The sequence below is a fragment of the Oncorhynchus mykiss genome, chromosome 5, assembly GCF_057628025.1.
Source record: "Oncorhynchus mykiss isolate SJ-2025 chromosome 5, ASM5762802v1, whole genome shotgun sequence".
NCBI classification, from domain to species: Eukaryota; Metazoa; Chordata; class Actinopteri; order Salmoniformes; family Salmonidae; genus Oncorhynchus; species Oncorhynchus mykiss.
In genome coordinates, this window is record NC_143026.1 from 45,475,879 (window position 1) to 45,494,754 (window position 18,876).

Here is an 18,876-nt window from a genome sequence, read left to right on the forward strand (position 1 = left end):
GACGGACGGATGGACGGACGGCCAGACAGAGCAACTTAACTCAAGTGTTGTTCAAACTCACCATAACGATAATTAGAGGCATCACCAAACATTAGCACACGGTCATTACACAGGGCTTCATCTGTTTCATCAATAAGGTCCCACCGGCTTTTGTCTTGATACATCAGGCGTCTTTCCAGGACAGGTGTGAGTAACACAGCCAGGTAGCATGTACATGTTTATAATGCATTCCCGGGAACACACCTGTCCGTCTGTCTGTGTGAGATGGTTTCACAGACTTATGGATGAGAGTGGGACGGAATCTATACTGTACGACAGTATGTCTAGCTGACATGACACACTAAGTCTCCGTCTTCCGGTCTAACTCAGCTCGAGCCATGCCAATAAAAGAGTTTGACAGATCTCTGAACGTGTCCGTTACTAAGGACAGCAGGAGAGACTTTGGGCTGGGCCCATAGTGTGGCATCCACCCTCAACTGTCAGCCCCGTCTTCTCCTGTGTGTCTTCAGGGAGCTTAGAGGGTATGTTGGAGGAAAAGCCCCCCCCCCCCCACACACACACATACACACCCTGGTCTCCTCAGCTTGTGGGGATGTGGCTGGTTCAGAATGGTACAGTGCAGGAAAGAGACCTAGCAGACACACTCATATTTCCAGTAACTGTTCATTGTGACAGTGATTAGTGTCTGTAGAGTCAGTCACCCCCCAAGAAGGGCTTAATGTCTGACTGGGAACCCTCCTCCTCCGACATGATGTATGCCTTTGAAGAAACACATACATGACCATACAAGCATATGTGCAGACAGGCAGGGAGGGACACACAGACCCAACCCACATACCGCGACGCAAACAACAGAACCACACAGACCCGGACAGAAACAGTAACACAATCCAAACACTTATACAAATACACACACTTACGTAGCACATTGCATTCTCCCACCACATATTTACACACATTTCCACTGTTTGCTTTTCACAGATTAACTAACCATCAGTAACCGATGCCAAGGTGACAGCATAATGGGTTTTGCAGGTAATGGTTATGTCATTATGTCTGTGTAGCAACAGCAAGTGACGCCGGAGACCATAATGATTTACATTCTGTACAATGTATTTCAGCTTTAGACAGTTTTTTGTTGTTGACTCAGTTGACTTTCAGTTGGTGGAGGTTGTGAACTTAGTAAAAGTTATCTGTCTGCCTGTCTGTCAGTCAATCCTTTTGTAAAACATCTCAGATTTGTGAAAGAGACAGTCCAAACCCATAAATAACACCCTACGTGTCTGATGTGTCTGAGTTGTCAGACACAAAGGTAACCTAGCTAACCTAGCATCGTTGGAGACTACATGCCTACCTACGTAGCAGTCATCACACACGCACATGAGCAGGCGTAATGATCTGCACTGACATGCCATTATGCTCATGCTCGTGCTGTGTAGTAGACAGGGCAGCTTCATGGGTTTTTACAAAGAATGTGTTTTAAGTATGTTGTGACTATTTATTTGTGTTTTACTCTTGGAGTGCGTTAGATAGTTACTGAATGTGTGCGCTGCATTTGAGGTACAACAAAAAAGAGAAAATGATGACTAACCTTTATTTCAGTCCTTACAGAAGTTTATAGAATACAAACAGACGCATGTCGGAAAACAAAACAAAGGAAATGCAATTCAAATGAAAGAGATCTACCGTATGGACAACTTGTTCCCTAAATCTAGAAATACATAGTTTCATACGCAAAGCAAAACCTTTTATTCAACAACAACCACGATAGAGGAGGGGACACAACTGAGAGAGAGCTTCATTTGACAACCGAGGGACTTCTTAAAATGGATGCCGTAGCAGACATCCCATTCACCTACAGCACATCTCATTATCTCCAGTGAAGGAGGTAATGCAGGATACTCCAGAGAGAAACAGAGAAGACTAAGACTCTGATGGGAATTAAACAGACGTCCGTGTTAGTGGGAGCCCTTTACGGCCAGTGGGTTGGCTGGCCCTGTGTGTCTGGCGGAGGCGTGTCAGGTGTTAGGAGTGATGAGGAGGATGAAGACGATTATGCCCGTCTCACTTCTTCTTCACTTCATCCTCTATCTGTTCCACCTCGCTGGATTCATCCACCACCTTGCCGTTGATCATGGTCTGTGTCACCACCTTCACTATCTTCCTGGTCCACACCTCTGGCTCTTCTGCAACGCAACGAGAGGTAGCGGATGAAGAAGAAGAAGAAGAAGGGGATGGGTTACCGAATGTCACAGGGTCACACTAATACTGTGACACAGGCTCTGGTTTGTAACACAGCCTATGCACTTGCTCACTTGCCGTTGTTGACTTACCTACCGCTTGCGAATGAGTTACGGAGTCCATAGTCTATCAAATCAAGTGTTACCGAAGGGATTGAGTGAGTCACAGGCTTACATTAAGACGTAGTTACAACATTGCGGCTTACAGTATATTTGTACCCACTGTGGTTGCTAGGGACAGATGTGTTTTGGGCGTTTGCTTTGTTTGCAGGTTTATGAAACAAACTGTCGTTAGTCTGTAGCCACGGCTCTTGACTTGATGCCAGGTTGGTGGAAGCAGCACAGAATCAAAAGCTGTACATTTTGATTCTGACATAAGGGAACGCCGCTGACCCTGCTTTGAACGTGTAGTGTAATTAGCAGTTTGCTTTTGTCAGCGAGCAACTTGGCCTGGAGTAAATTACCTTCACTCTATACAAGTCACCAACAGTATCTACACACGCTAGCCTAGGCACAGTTCCTTGAGTAACAGCTCAGAGTATGGTAAAGTTGCCCGTAGACGCTGATCTTGGGTTAGTTTAGCAGTCCCATACATTCAATTTCAAACATCTCATTCCCAAATCATGGGCATTAATATGGAGTTTGTCTCCCTTTTGCTATAACAAGGCTTTCCACTAACTGTTGGAACATTGCTGCGGGGACTTGCTTCAATTCAGCCACAAGACCATTAGTGAGGGCGGGCGGGTGGGCTGGCGCATTAAGGCCATAACGGCAATGTTAGTCTATGGAGATTGCATGACTGTCTGCTCACTTTTATACACCTGTCAGCAACAGGTGTGGCTGAAATAGCAAAATCCACTAATTTGAAGCAGTGTCCACATACTGTTGTATATATAGTGTATGTGTATTACTTATTTGTTTTTTAGTTACAGTTTCTCTTGGCACTTGGACTACTTTCAGGGTAAGCCTTTTACTGAGGAGTGGCTTCCGTCTGGCCACTCTACCATAATTGCCCAATTTTTATTTTATTTTATTTACTTAACTAAGCAAGTCAGGTAAGAACAAATTCTTATTTACAATGACGGCCTACCCCCCTGGCCAAACCCTCCCCTAACCCGGACAATACTGGGCCAATTGTGGGCCGCCCTATGGGACTCCCGATCACGGTCGGTTGTGACACAGCCTGGGACCGAACCAGGGTGTGTAGTGACACCTCAAGCACTGCAAGACCGTATTGGGAGTATAGTTCCCGATTGGGGGAGTGCTACAAACATGGTTGTCCTTCAGGAAGGTTCTCCCATCGCCACAGAGGTAATCTGGAGCTCTGTCAGAGTGACCATCGAGTTGTTGGTCACCTTCCTGAGATTGACCCTTCTCCCACGATTGCTCAGTATTGTCGGGCGGGCATCTCTAGGAAGAGTCTTAGTGGTTCCAAACTTCTTCCATTTAAGAATGATGGAAGCCACTGTGTTCAATGCTGCAGAAGTATTTTGGTAACCTTCCCCAGAACTGTGCCTCTGCACAATCCTGTCACAGAGCTCTACGGACAATTCCTTTGACCTCATGCCTGGTTTTTGCTCTGATATGCACTGTCAACTGTGGGACCTTATATAGACAGGTGTGTGGCTTTCCAAATCATGTCCAACCAATTAAATTGACCACAGATGGACTCCAATCAAGAGTGTAGAAACATCAGAAGGATGATCAATGGAAACACGATGCATCTGAGCTCAATTTCAAGTCTCAGAGCAAAGGTTCTGAATACTTATGTAAATGAGGTGTTTCTGTTTTTATTTTTCATACATTAGCAAAAATTTCTAAAAACCTGTTTTTGCTTTGTCATTATGGGATATTGTGTGTAGATTGATGAGGAAAAAAACTATTTAATACATTTTAGAAAAAGGCTTTAACGTAACAAAATATGGAAAAAGTCAAGGGGTCCTAATACTTTTCGTCCGAATGCACTGTATATGCCCATGTAAAACACAAGTAATATATATATATATGTATATATGTATATATATATATATATATATATATATATATATATATATATATATATATATATATATATATATATATATATATATATATATATATAGAGAGAGAGAGAGAGAGAGAGAGAGAGAGAGAGAGAGAGAGAGAGAGAGAGAGAGAGAGAGAGAGAGAGAGAGAGAGAGAGAGAGAGAGAGAGAGAGAGAGAGAGAGAGAGAGAGAGAGAGAGAGAGAGAGAGAGAGAGAGAGAGAGAGAGAGAGAGAGAGAGAGAGAGAGAGAGAGAGAGAGAGAGAGAGAGAGAGAGAGAGAGAGAGAGAGAGAGAGAGAGAGAGAGAGAGAGAGAGATGGAGAAGGACAAATTGGAGATGGACAAATTCTTAACCCTAAGAATTTGTTCTTAACTGACTTGCCTAGTTAAATAAAGGGCAGAGGGAAGAAAAACAAAAGATTGAGTGGGTGCCCAGGGTGGGTCCATGCAGTCCATTTGAGAGGTTAAGGTGAATTGAAGTCTCTCTGTGTGAGAATGAAATGATGTATTCATGAATTAATAGTATTCTTATCACATGCCATGGATGGAATTCCCTCCTGTCACACTGATAAAGAAAGTATCTCCATCCAGGTGAACGGTCACAGCTGAAATCAACCAATCAATGTGTTGCTGTGTGCTGAGTGAGTAATGCCAAGCTTTGATGTTTGCTTAGGTTAGCCTGTGTCAATTAAGAAGTGAGAGTGTAGCAATGTGAAGTTAATATACTGATGATACTCACTTTTTGGTGGGGGAATTTCTTTAATCCTGAATGAATAAAGGAAAAAGAAGGTCAGAGTTAAAAAGTGAACGATTACTTGGGCTGAAACAGGCAGAAGATGTTACCATGTATGGTCATCAATTGGCTGGTTTACCAGGAAAGAGCAATTCTCTGTTAGACTCAACTCAACAAAGCAGATAATGTAGTCCTTTGAGAGGAGAACTAGCCTGTGTTCACGTGTGCTCCCTCCCTCAGCTGGCTCGATAGACTCCCACGCCTCAGCTGGTGAACAGGTTCCCGTGCCTCGACAGGCGCAACCGGGGAGGTCTCAGCTGGCTCATCCGGCTCTTGCGCCTCAGCCGGTTCGTCAGGCTGATCCCCGGGATTGTCCCTTTGGTTGGCGTCCTGCGACACACCTGTCACCATCGTGACGAGCACCTGCGCGTCATCAGACTCACCTGGACTCCATCACCTCCTTGATTACCTGCCCTATATATGTCACTCCCTTTGGTTCCTTCCCCAGGTGTCCTTGTTTCTGTATCTGTTTCATGTCTGTTGCGTTGTTTTGTTTATTAAATGATGCACTCCCTGAACTTGCTTCCCGACTCCCAGCGCACACGTTACAGCCTGGATACACAGTACTCACTAAGCATCCCTTAATGACTTCCTACTGTAGCATAATCACGTTCTGTCGCTCAATTGGTAGAGCATGGGTCTCTTGCAACTCCAGGATAGTGGGTTCGATTCCCAGGACCACCTATATGTAAAACATTTATCCACCCTTAACTGCAAGTCGCTATGGATACAAGCGTCTGCTAAATGGCATATATTATCATGGTTACTCACGTCTCCTCTCCCTCCAGTAGTCTTCTGTAGGTTGCAATCTCCATCTCCAGGTTCTGCTTGATGCGGAGCAGCTGTTCGTAGTCTGTCTTGTTGCGCTGCAACATAACACAATACCATACGATACAAAAGATTGGTCCTTTTGTTACAGTAAACCACATAAATATATACAGGTCCACCTCCTTAGCCGCTGGGCTACCAGTAAGTACCTGCATGTCCAGACGCAGCTGAGACAGGTCCTCCTCCAGCTGGGACAGCGTGGCCTGCAGGCGCTCCATCTCCAGGCTGTACTTCTGACCTGTCTCGCTGAGGTTACCCTCCAGAGCTGCCACCTGAGGGGAGATGTTGTCAACACCCACGTGCACATTGTTCAACTGAGGTCTTTGTTGACCCCCCGAACGTGACTGTTAGAGAGCTACTGCATTTCGGGGATCTTTATCGTAACACAAATTCTTCTCCCACCCAAGGTCAGGGGAAGTGAGTGGTATTTGCTGTCAACGTTAAGGTTGACATGGTTGCGAACAAAGGGTGATATCTTAGTGATACTGTGTCTTTGAGTGCCATTGTAATGTTTAAGTTCCCCAGTGGAACATAACCCATAGAGGCAAGGTTCCTTCTTGCTATGTGTCACCTACTTATACAGGCTCTCAAACTGTAGATTGGAGTGGCATGGTATATTTAAGTTCCCCAATGAAACACAACCCCCCCAGCTGAAAGGTTTCTACCTGTTTGTGCAGACTTTCCAGCTGTATCTTAAGGTGACACCGTATTCTAAGTTCCCCAGTACAACACAACTCCCAGGTGAAAGGTCCCTAGTTCCTACCTGTTTGTACAGACTCTCCAGCTCTACCTCCAGGGTCTGTAGGAAGCGTCGCCTCTCTACCAGCTCACTCTGAGCTCCCCTCAGAGCCTCGTTAGACTCCTTCACCTCGTTCTGCACCGTGTCCAGCTGTAACACACCACACACGTCCCTGAACGCACCACATCTCCGTTCCTGAACGCTGTAGGCCGTGTTACTAGATACCAGACCTGCGTTCAAATACCTGGGTTCACCTGGATATAATATCTATGATACGCCTGAATCGTAACTTGAGAGACACATGCAATGTCAATGGGAGATTTGCATGAAAATTCGAGTCACACGCACACATCTCAAGTTACAAATAATCAGCCCTGAGAGACACTAGTGGCTGGTTTCTGGCATGGTGATGCACCCAACAAGCCAGTCCCCCCGCTGACCTTCTTGAGGTACCACAGCTCAGCCTGGTCCTTGTTCTTCTTGACGATGCCCTCGTACCGAGTCCTGAGCTCTGACATAACTGTCCCCAGGTCAGGTCCACCACGGCCTGAGTCCACCTCCACGTTAACAGTCTGAGCAGCGATGTGGCCCTTCATAGACTCCACCTCCTTCAGAGAGACAATCAATCAATTACATCAGTTGTCACAAAGTACTTCACAGTGACCTGGCCTAGGACTCCCCCAAAGAGCAAGCAAGACAGGAAATAGAAACTCTCAGGCATCCGTGTTTTTTTAGTGTGTGTTTCAGTTTCTAACATATTTGTCCCCCTGTGTTTTTCTCTATGTCATCGTTTGCATGATTTTTTTAGGAATATTCTCTGTTTGTTTATTAGTCCTCCAAAGCGTGTGTTCTCCAGTGAATTCTACAGCCCATAAGAGAGAAGGCGAGACCCTCTGATTTATTAACATCCTCTCCATAAATACTTGATGGAGTTGAACTCATGTTACTCCTAGTGTGTGCCTTGATCACTGTTCCCTCCCACTATGCCCTTTCTCTGCGTGTCACATACAGCCTAATAGATAGAACATATGTTACTACTGCATTGGCACCACACACACCACACCCTTCTTTCCAAACACACCCAGCACTTCTGGTGCCAGTCATCGACTTAAAGCACCACACACCATAGGAAAACAGGAAGGGTTGAGCCTACACACACTTACATGCGCTGCACTGCACACGCGCGCACACACACACACACACACACACACCCACACACACACACACACACACACACACACACACACAAACACACACACACACACACATCATTCTACCCCTCCCCACAGACAAGTAGTACAAGGTGACTTATGTCTTCACACAGGTCTGAAGTGTGCCTATTCAGAGCAGAGCAACCAGTGAGCAAAGATGTTATCAGAGGGGCCTCTATGGAGACTTGAGTAAAAAATCTAAGACCTGAGTTACTCTCTAGCTTCAAGTTGCTTAACACAAAGGGGCCTCCGGTGTTGGGTTTCAGACTTCGAGCAGGTTCCAAGCTTCCCAGGGCATCCCAGCTTCCCAGGGGATGCAGAGTTACACCACCACCGGTGCAGAAAGGAACAGAGGACCACTCTGTTCTCCTCCTTCATTGCTTCCCCTCTCAGACCACTTATTCTATTCTGTGGTCTTCGTGATTATCCAGCTAATGGCCAACTAGAAGAGGAATGGTGACAGAAGACATCCTTGTCTCTCTCCAGTCAGAAATACCTCCTGATACCAGGAGACCAGGGAAAACTCTGGGTTCGAGTGATAGCGTTATGACCTGGCCTAAGGATGAACACCTGGCCCCACTATCTCAATGTGCAAAACGAGTTAAAAGGACATAGGGACGACATAACTTCAACTAGTTTTGTCTGCTGGGATATCATCATCCTTAGGGGAGTTGTCCTCTTACTTTGTTACTTTCATGCTTGTGGATAAATAAAGTCTTGATCTACGGCGCCATCTCCTCTCACCTCCTCATGGTTCTTCTTCAGAAAGTAGAGATCTTCCTTCAGGCTGTCCAGGTCTCCTCTGTGGGACATGATGATCTGCTCATGGTCCACCTTGGCCTTCTTCAGGGCCAAGCAGTCCCTCTCCACAGACTGGGACATGCATATCTCTGTCTCCCACCTGGGAGGGAGGGAAGAGATTGTGAGAGATTGCGAAATGAGAGAATGTGAGAGCTTGGGTGACTAAGACTTGAAAGAATTCATTACACATAGGAAGATAAAATGTAAACCTGAAAGAAGGGGTGGGGTGAAGGAGGGCGGGAAGGAGGGAGGAAGGGAGTGCAGTCACAGGACTAATCGCAGTTGCATACGCACACGCTGGCACACGCGCAGTCGCGCATGTAAGTTCCCAAATGTTTGTCTCCTAAGTGGTGTTTGCGTGGTGCCAGTTGACATGTAGACTACAAAAGACACATACAGGACACACTGGCCTTTGCCTAAACATACACCTGCAAGCCTGCTTCAAGCGCTTTCCCCATTGCAGGCTTCGCCTGAAATTAAACAGAGCTACAGGCGTCCTGAACAACAGAAGCAAAGATGCAAAGACACGACAAAACAGAGAGGGGCACGGCCCCAGCCTCGACACTCACTTAATCCGGAAGTCGTCAGCTGCAAGTTTAGCATTGTCAATCTCCAGCATGAGGCGAGCGTTCTCCAGTGTCTTCCTCCTCACCTGAGAAAAGACGTGGTCAGCATTCAACTTTTACATATCTACTACGTACTAGTGCGATCTTACAGTTGAACGTTTCTATCGTCGCTCATACTTTCACTGTCACCTCTAAGGTGCATTTCCCCTCGCTGACAGAAACCCTGGCTCCAGAAACCTCCTAGAGAATTTGGGTAACACACTCCATACGTGGCCTTAGTTTGACTAATCTTTAACCCACAGCCTGCAGTGTCGGTCTAGTGCAGGTTAACTAAAAGGTAACATTTCCCGCTAATGTTAAAGAGAGTGTTGAAAACACGTACGTGTATGGCCACACGTGTATGTATCATGTGACTAATCCAGGATATGTTTACAATGCGTAAATCCATATCATGGCTCATACATGTGTCCTTGTTGTACGTGCTGCAAGAGGTGAGATAAGGGCATGGGAAGTTACATGGGGTGAGCGAAAGGGATCATGGCAAAGTAGGGACGTTGGGAACCCACCTCCTGTTCCACCTGGTGGGCCTGGGCCATCATGGTTTTGAAGTCGTGACCTTCAGGGATGCGCTCAATCATTATCTGCTTGATCCGCAACTCCAGATCTGAATTGGACTTCTCCAGTGAGCGCACCTTAGAACAACAAGAAGTTTATTGTCCATCATATTTTAGTACCTGCAAGTGCCTTGTTCAAGGGCACCACGTCAGGAAATGGCATCTAGTATACTGATACCAGTAACTCTCTGGTTGCCAGCTCACTTCCCACCAGATTTCCAGCGGATCTGGGATTTGAACCAACAACCCTTCGGTTGCTGACCAGCTTTTCTAACCTCTAGGCTACCTTCCGCCTACCTTGTCCAGGTAAGTGGCCAAGCGGTTGTTGAGGCCTTGCATTGCCTCTTTCTCGTTGGTATGGTTACCCAGCTGCCCATTGAGGTTCAAGGTGACGGGCTGGCCACTCATGTCGCGGCTGACGGATGCAGAGCGGGTCAGGGGGCTGGCGGAGGCAAAGGACACAGCGGCTCTGGAGTGGGCACGGCCACTGTCTCTCAGAGATAGACTAGAGAAGGAGGGTTGGCGGCCCACAGAGAAGCTCCGCAAAGAGAAACTGGAAGACATGACGGCTCTGTGTGAGAGATGACAAAGAGGAAGAAGACCTTGTTGAAACACATACAGTACATGCTAATAACATTATAAAACGTGAACTTGGTATTAAACTGAAGAGGATTTGGTCTTTCACTATATCATTCTATAGCCTACATTCTGAGATGTAGGCTAGACTTACAAAACATGACAGATGTGGCCAGTGGCGGTTCTAGCTTGTATGGCTCCGTGGGCGAACCCCCCCTTCAGCGCCTCCCCCAACAACAAAAAAAGCACCATTCTGCACTAACTGTAATTTAAAACTATAGAAATATACAAATATATTCAAAAATAAGACTCATAAATATCATAAATAAAAAGAGAATCACATTATTACTCTATTACTCTATTGCTAACAAAAAAAACACACAAATAAAACTAAATTGCACAAATCCTATATCACACAAATACACAAATAGAATAACACACTTAATTGCATTACTAATTTCATTAGTACTGTACAACGTTAGAGGTGCGCTATTTGATAGATTCCCTCGCTCCCCCTACCTCGGGCTTCCAGTGGGGAGACCTGAGGTCAACCTACCCCCGCCCCCCTCCCCATCTCGTACTCCTGAGTGGGAGACCTTCCCAGGCAGTAGCCTGCCTAGCTCACAAACTAGAATCAGGGCGCCCACTCCCACAAGGTTAATTGACCCACAGTCCCACACAGGGACATGATATCATTGCACCTGACGTGCAAATGAGTGATAGAAAACCGTTGGTGCAAATGTCACCATTCTGAATATTTTATTTCCCCCATTTATTTATTTATTTTTTGTGCGTGCGCCCCGTGCCGCCCTGGGCGGCATCTAGTGAAAGCTTTGAGTCAATTATTTATTCTTACAGCATGCAAATAATTATTTTAGGCACACAAACCGTTGGCTGTTTTCACCCATGCAGGAACCAAAAGAACACGCAGCCTGTAGGCCATTTTGAATGAGCCCACCATTGCTGTCTATTCAAACTAAAAGTCAACCACAGACTGATAAAAAAAAAAATGTCAATGGTTGACTGGTTACCCAGCTGCCCATTGAGGTTCAAGGTGACGGGCTGGCCGTTATGACTGCTACACTGTCTGAGCTCCACTCAAGCATTACTTTATCCAAGTTCAGTGTACAATCATCAACATGTAAATGGCTAATCCTCTATCAGAAGAGCTTCCCAAGAACTGCGAAGAAAACCCTCATATCTTACATGACTATTTTGATTGTTCTTGTTCATACTATATTCCTATATTTGTAGGTCTTTGTCAACAACCAATAAGAGAAATCACAAAAACAAGAACTAACACGAGGGCAGAGTTATGTGGAGGCTCTGTCTAAAACAGAGCCCAACCAAGTAACTGAGTAGTTGCCTAGTATTGTTTAGTGCCAAACAGACATTCTACACAGCCACTGGGCTGTTCAATAGGGATTAGTCATCTCTGTCACATAATACTCTGAGTTTCTCCCACCATCACCAGGACTAAACATTAGAAAAGTAAAACATTCCTTTGTTGTGATGAGTAGAGAAAAGTATAGAAACAAAGTGATAACAGTATATAAAATATATCTAGAGGGGCAAAAAAAAACCCAAGATGGATCATTGAAATATTATAACTTAGTTTTAAAAAAAAGAAGAAGTTTTGAGACACTACACATTTACAGTTTTCAAAATGAAATATAATGAGTTAGTCACACAAACGTATGTATCCTTCATCTTTTTGATATTTGATTAGTGTGTTCACTAAGAAGCAATTCAATTCAAACACTTACCTGGATTATGTTCTCTTCAGTGAGAGAAAGAGGGAGAGAGGGATCCTGGAGAATGGATCCTGGATAATGCTGTCTACCTTGAGACTGATGCTACAGCTGAATTTATATGGAGATGAGAAAGGGGGAGGGGCCACGTAACATGTAATGTAGGTGGAGCCTCTATAAGACATCGGAGTCCTTCTCTCCCGTGGGTCGGTAGGTAACCGGAACTTCACTCAGGAGAGTAACATCAAATATTGAACAATGTGTTGAAAGAAGGAAAGGGAATTGGTCTAATCAAACAACAGAAGGCTATGTACATTCTAAGGAGTTCTAATGTGTGTTACGTCAATTCTTAAGCGTACAGAAGGTGTTTGGCTGTTGATTCTGAGGAGTTATTGAGGCGTGTGATTGGCTGATTGGTTAGCCGTCATTATTTGGTGGCTAGGCCTTCCCTCACTTCTTATCAACGTACTCACCCAAAGTCACACTCCCATGAGCATCTAAATATACTGATCCATTTAATAAAATAAAAAAATGTTGTCTACCAATGCAAAAATTGTTAACATACAACAATGAGAGAGAGAGAGAGAGAGAGAGAGAGAGAGAGAGAGAGAGAGAGAGAGAGAGAGTCAGAGAGAGAGAGAGTCAGAGAGAGAGTGTGGGTTTCCTGGTCTCCGTGTTGGTCTGTCTTCCCGCTGTAAAACTGTGTCCTTCCCCTGTCTCACCCAGTCTCTCTGTGATGTTTAATCAGGTTGATAACACCCAACACAACAGGTTGATAACAGCTAACACACCTGCTCTCCAGTAAGGTCCATCCCGACGTGATGAGTTGCTGCTGCCACAGCATCTCTGGCATGCCTCAGCCGCAGCCTGAGGCTCCACAATAGCTAGTACAGGCAGTTCACACTGTGAGGTTGCACATTTTTCTATTGGCGTAGTAAACACATTCCATGGGGAATCCGCCTTCAAAAAGCTCCAAGCCTTGGGGAAGTACAACAAAGATTTCAACAAAAAGTGGTGCGACAGATCTCATCATCCACATTATTGAGGAGGTCTCACGCCAGAAAGCGGACGTCAAAGGCATTTCAAACCAGAAGACTCTGAAGCAACAGAAGGTGATATCCCTGTAATCCACAATTCCATTAAATAGACACTTAAAACATTTGAAGAAGGACTAATGGCTCAAAAGTTCAGGAAGTACAAGAGGGACACAAACGATTACCAGCTTAACCACGTCTACATGTGGACATATGAGGACACCATGAAACAACATAGCCCAAGAGAGGGTGGCCATCCACAACTCCAATCACACTTTGCAGAATGACAGTGACTTCCCAGGTGACTCAGACTCCAATCAGAGCGGCTATTGTCGCCAAGACCGTGGACAACAGCGATCAAAAAATGGCAGACGGGGCACAGGAAGACGAGCAGGGGCAAGAGGAAACCACACTCCCGGAATCATGTCCCTCACCTGCCAACAGGCGAGGATACTGTAATCAACCTTGATTACAGCGAGGATGCTGTAAATCTAGGTACTTACCACATATCAGGTGTCTGCCTTAAGTAAAGGCTTGTCTTTTGTCCCCACATATGACAGTAACTCTTTTGAGATAAAGACTGATCTTTTGTGCTTTTTGGCAGGTTTGGCAGGTCTAATGACTCCAATGATACACAAAAGCCCAATATGCCTGTGCTGTGGGGGGGCAGCAAAGCCACTACATGACAGAACACTAAACAATACAATAACTGCACTATACCGGTGACAAACGGTGCCAACAAACTGTTAGGGCCTACATAAAGCTGTCCCAACAGCAGTCCCAACATCTTATCACTGCTACACCTGGCTGTCAGCAGAGCCTTGTCTGGCAGTGAAACAGTTCATTCAGCCTCATTTACTGCCTTTAAAAAAAACATAGCTTGTATGGCTGACTTGCTTAAACAAATCTGGTTTCTAATAACAATTGTGATGTACAAGCTATGGCATAAGAGGACGACAAGAAGGTAAGAGGCAATCCGTAATTTTGATTAAGACATTAATGAGCGAGCTAGGACGGATGTAGTCAATATAACTATTTGTTTAGCACTTTTGAAATGTACACTGACAGAATTCAGGACATGGGCCATTCTTACAGTGTACTCCCTGTACACCAAGTCAGAACTGTCGGATAAATAAAGGAGGCATGTAAGCAGACAATGAAAGCTCTTACAATATTCAATGATTACATTTCTCTAAAACAAGTTATAGGCTACACGTGCACCACCATGTCATGCGATTAATTTTGTATGCATTTTGAAGGAGGGAAACCGTTGGATTACTGAATGAAGCGTGCCAGCTAAACTGAGTTTTTGGGGATATAAAGTCGGACTTTGTCGAACAAAAGGACCATTTGTGATGTGGCTGGGACCTTTTGGAGTGCCAACAGAAGAAGATCTTCAAAGGTAAGGCATTTATATTATCGCTATTTCTGACTTTTGTGGCGCACCTGCCTGGTTGAAAAATGTTTTTAATGCTTTTGTGTGCGGGGCGCTGTCCTCAGATAATCACATGGTGTGCTTTCGCCATAAAGCCTTTTTGACATCTGACACAGCGGCTGGGTTAAGCTTTATTTTGATGTATGACACTTGTATTTTCATGAATGTTAAAAATGAGTATTTCTGTAATTTGAATTTCGCTCTCTGCAATTTCACCGGATGTTGTCGAGGTGAGTCACGAGTGGAACGGCTGCGCCAGAAAGGTTATTAAGGCGTTCATGGTAAGATCATTCATAATAAACTTACACGCAAACTGACACGTAACGTGTCAGTGACACGTTACGCAATGTGAACACCACGTGAACACTACGTCTATATGATGTGTACGTGTCACGTGACGTGAACACGTCGGCAGTTTGATGCCTTAGAAACAAACTTGTCTCCATTGACAGTCCATGTTAATTCATGGGGTTATTTTATGGCACTAGGAAGACGTTAGGTGACTTGGCGAGAGGTACAGTGCCTTGCGAAAGTATTCAGCCCCCTTGAACTTTGCGACCTTTTGCAACATTTCAGGCTTCAAACATAAAGATATAAAACTGTATTTTTTTGTGAAGAATCAACAACAAGTGGGACACAATCATGAAGTGGAACGACATTTATTGGATATTTCAAACTTTTTGAACAAATCAAAAACTGAAAAATTGGGCGTGCAAAATTATTCAGCCCCTTTACTTTCAGTGCAGCAAACTCTCTCCAGAAGTTCAGTGAGGATCTCTGAATGATCCAATGTTGACCTAAATGACTAATGATGATAAATACAATCCACCTGTGTGTAATCAAGTCTCCGTATAAATGCACCTGCACTGTGATAGTCTCAGAGGTCCGTTAAAAGCGCAGAGAGCATCATGAAGAACAAGGAACACACCAGGCAGGTCTGAGATACTGTTGTGAAGAAGTTTAAAGCCGGATTTGGATACAAAAAGATTTCCCAAGCTTTAAACATCCCAAGGAGCACTGTGCAAGTGATAATATTGAAATGGAAGGAGTATCAGACCACTGCAAATCTACCAAGACCTGGCCATCCCTCTAAACTTTCATCTCATACAAGGAGAAGACTGATCAGAGATGCAGCCAAGAGGCCCATGATCACTCTGGATGAACTGCAGAGATCTACAGTTGAGGTGGGAGACTCTGTCCATAGGACAACAATCAGTTGTATATTGCACAAATCTGGCCTTTATGGAAGAGTGGCAAGAAGAAAGCCATTTCTTAAAGATATCCATAAAAAGTGTTGTTGAAAGTTTACCACAAGCCACCTGGGAGACACACCAAACATGTGGAAGAAGGTGCTCTGGTCAGATGAAACCAAAATTGAACTTTTTGGCAACAATGCAAAACGTTATGTTTGGCGTAAAAGCAACACAGCTGAACACACCATCCCCACTGTCAAACATGGTGGTGGCAGCATCATGGTTTGGGCCTGCTTTTCTTCAGCAGGGACAGGGAAGATGGTTAAAATTGATTGGAAGATGGATGGAGCCAAATACAGGACCATTCTGGAAGAAAACCTGATGGAGTCTGCAAAAGACCTGAGACTGGGACGGAGATTTGTCTTCCAACAAGACAATGATCCAAAACATAAAGCAAAATCTACAATGGAATGGTTCAAAAATAAACATATCCAGGTGTTAGAATGGCCAAGTCAAAGTCCAGACCTGAATCCAATCGAGAATCTGTGGAAAGAACTGAAAACTGCTGTTCACAAATGCTCTCCATCCAACCTCACTGAGCTCGAGCTGTTTTGCAAGGAGGAATGGGAAAAAAATTCAGTCTCTCGATGTGCAAAACTGATAGAGACATACCCCAAGCGACTTACAGCTGTAATCGCAGCAAAAGGTGGCGCTACAAAGTATTAACTTAAGGGGGCTGAATAATTTTGCACGCCCAATTTTTTAGTTTTTGATTTGTTAAAAAAGTTTGAAATATCCAATAAATGTCGTTCCACTTCATGATTGTGTCCCACTTGTTGTTGATTCTTCACAAAAAAATACAGTTTTATATCTTTATGTTTGAAGCCTGAAATGTGGCAAAAGGTCGCAAAGTTCAAGGGGGCCGAATACTTTCGCAAGGCACTGTATCAGTAGCTTCACAAGGCTTAATTCTTGCATGAATCACCCCCCATAGCTGCTAAGAAGAGAGCGCACTGAACTGAGAGCGCAGATGCACTTGGCCAAATCAATTTCAGTAATTAATGAAATAGTTATACATTTTCTCTGACACATTGCGACCCACTATTAACAGGTCTGTCGCGAACCATACTTTTGGAAAGGCTGCTCTAGTTGATTTTATTCTTTCATCACTACTGAGTCAGTGGCGGTCAGTGCCGTTTATGTTGAGGGAGGATTATTTTTTTGTTCATGAGCATGATCTTATTTCTATTACAGCATGTTGGATGACTGTCATTCATTTTCCCTTCACCCAGTTCAATGTAACCTCGATAGGTTTAGGTAACTACATGATACTCAAATTTCCCTTATACCCATAATGAGCTTGCTACAACCTAGCCTTTGAATGAAAGTCTACAACGTAGGTGCACACAGGTCGAGAGAAAAATTTGGGATGACAGACAGTGACATATGGACAGACACTGACACATTCAATACTGCTTTGAACACTCTTCCCTGAATTTAGCTTATCTAGGGTGTAATCAATAGTCTAACAGTTGCAAACGAGAGTTTCTATTGGACAAATTCAGGTATTTTTATCCCTGTTTTGTTTGCTTCCATTTAACCTATTGTTTCCCAGGCGATGAATACGTGGATTTTGATTAAGGCAGCCCCCCCACACATCTCTGATTCAGAGGGGTTGGGTTAAATGCGGACGACACATTTCAGTTGATACATTCAGTTGAACAACTGACTAGGTATCCCCCTTTCCTTTTCTTTGTTGGAGGTAGTCTAGGTCTCTAGTGGCGCATTCAAAACAACTCGGAAGTCGGTATAAATGAGATCAGGCTGGGATTTTTGTTTTCTTTTGAACAGTCATCCAACTTGGAATCTCTGGCATCTTTCTCTGACCTGAAAATCACTCATGATTTCACCTCGTTTTCCCCCCACTTCCCAGTTTACATGATTAACAGACACAATCACTGTCACCATGCAATCTTTCATCTATACATTTCTGGGAGATTTCTTATGGTTAAAAGCAGGGTTCAAATTGAGGGGGTGTGTGAGGATATAGGCTTTGTTATAGAGACGTGCAAAAATCATATGCTACCACTTGTTTGCTTAGCCATGGGAAAAGCAACGATCCAGATTTTATAAAGCCATCTAGGCTATAACAATGATAAACTACATGATTATTTCCTCAGTCTACTAGCCTGTCGAAGGTCTTGCATAGCGTAAATATCCCAGGATTATTAAATGCTCTGCAATGTAAAGCTATGTCTAATGCAGAATGCCAAATTATTATAATCGGTATGGGTCTGTCTATGCATCGACCAAACACTTTAACAGATAAAACATTTATTATTCAGGAGAATCCCATTAAATCAGACTATTCATTTCAGTGCAGTTGGGTTTTTACACATATGCTTAGACTAAACGGAACTGAAAACACTCCAGCCTGTTTTGATGACAGATCATGATGAAGTCTGAACATTTAAGCCAGTTTGTCATTGATTTAGCCCACAATTGCCTACAGATTTGATACACATGAAGACCTATATTTAATCTGGAATTGACAAACAAAAGCCTGACTAGGATTTCTACTTTCCCCCACGTCATATTTATTACCAATTAAGCTAACTGTATTCCTATTAATTTGCGTAGGCTAACCTTTGCGATTAATGTTATTTACCATCTTCTGCTTTTTATGAATAAACAGGCATCAGGGTAAACATAATATTGTTTCAATGCCTCCCACACACACATTAATGTTACTTAACTTACAGATCACAAAGTGAGCTAATTTCCACTCCGTTCATATGCAAAAACATTTGATTCATACACTGGCTTGCCTGGCTGTCATGTTTTCATTTTAAACAGGAATTCCCTTATCTACACAAATAATTTTAGTCCTCAATTATGGTTTAAAAAAAATCATAGCTCATCAGTACACCCTTGTGGTTGAAAATATCTCTAATGTATGTATTTCGATACAATTAATAATGTTGAACTAACAAATACCATCAAGGCATACGTTACAATTTACAATAACAAACACCTTATGAAACAGCTGTGAAAACCAATCTAGCAATATT

The 18,876-nt window shown here is 43.9% G+C and overlaps 2 protein-coding genes across 4 annotated transcripts in view; one reads left to right on the plus strand and one right to left on the minus strand.

Annotated features, from left to right (window-relative positions):
• rc3h2 (ring finger and CCCH-type domains 2) overlaps positions 1–18,876 on the plus strand; it is an 81,988-nt gene that overhangs the window by 20,504 nt on the left and 42,608 nt on the right. The window lies entirely within an intron of this gene.
• On the minus strand, positions 1,581–12,267 carry LOC110523931 (keratin, type I cytoskeletal 18). 2 transcript variants are annotated; one of them, XR_016496077.1, is made up of 12 exons: positions 12,159–12,267; positions 10,114–10,387; positions 9,769–9,894; positions 9,206–9,288; positions 8,580–8,736; positions 7,065–7,232; positions 6,649–6,774; positions 6,035–6,157; positions 5,829–5,923; positions 5,210–5,739; positions 5,004–5,029; positions 1,581–2,186 (listed from the first exon to the last, which is right to left on the minus strand). XR_016496077.1 is itself a non-coding variant. In XM_021603086.3 (11 exons), exons 2-11 carry the CDS (start codon positions 10,378–10,380, stop codon positions 2,065–2,067), a joined length of 1,293 nt encoding a protein of 430 aa, XP_021458761.3. In that variant the 5' UTR covers positions 10,381–10,387; positions 12,159–12,267; the 3' UTR covers positions 1,581–2,064. The 2 variants fall into 2 exon arrangements, 1 of the variants encoding a protein (XP_021458761.3); XM_021603086.3 differs by lacking the exon at positions 5,210–5,739.

What these genes read in the sequence shown, in the direction of transcription:
- LOC110523931 (XM_021603086.3), bottom strand. Translation starts at nt 10,380, where the DNA reads ATGTCTTCCAGTTTCTCTTTGCGGAGCTTCTCTGTGGGCCGCCAACCC. An exon ending in TGAAGAAGAACCATGAGGAG is followed by an intron (nt 7,233 to 8,579) that starts GTGAGAGGAGAT and finishes GTCTCTCTGAAG; the next exon opens with GAGGTGGAGTCTATGAAGGG. An exon ending in TGGAGAGTCTGTACAAACAG is followed by an intron (nt 6,158 to 6,648) that starts GTAGGAACTAGG and finishes ATCTCCCCTCAG; the next exon opens with GTGGCAGCTCTGGAGGGTAA.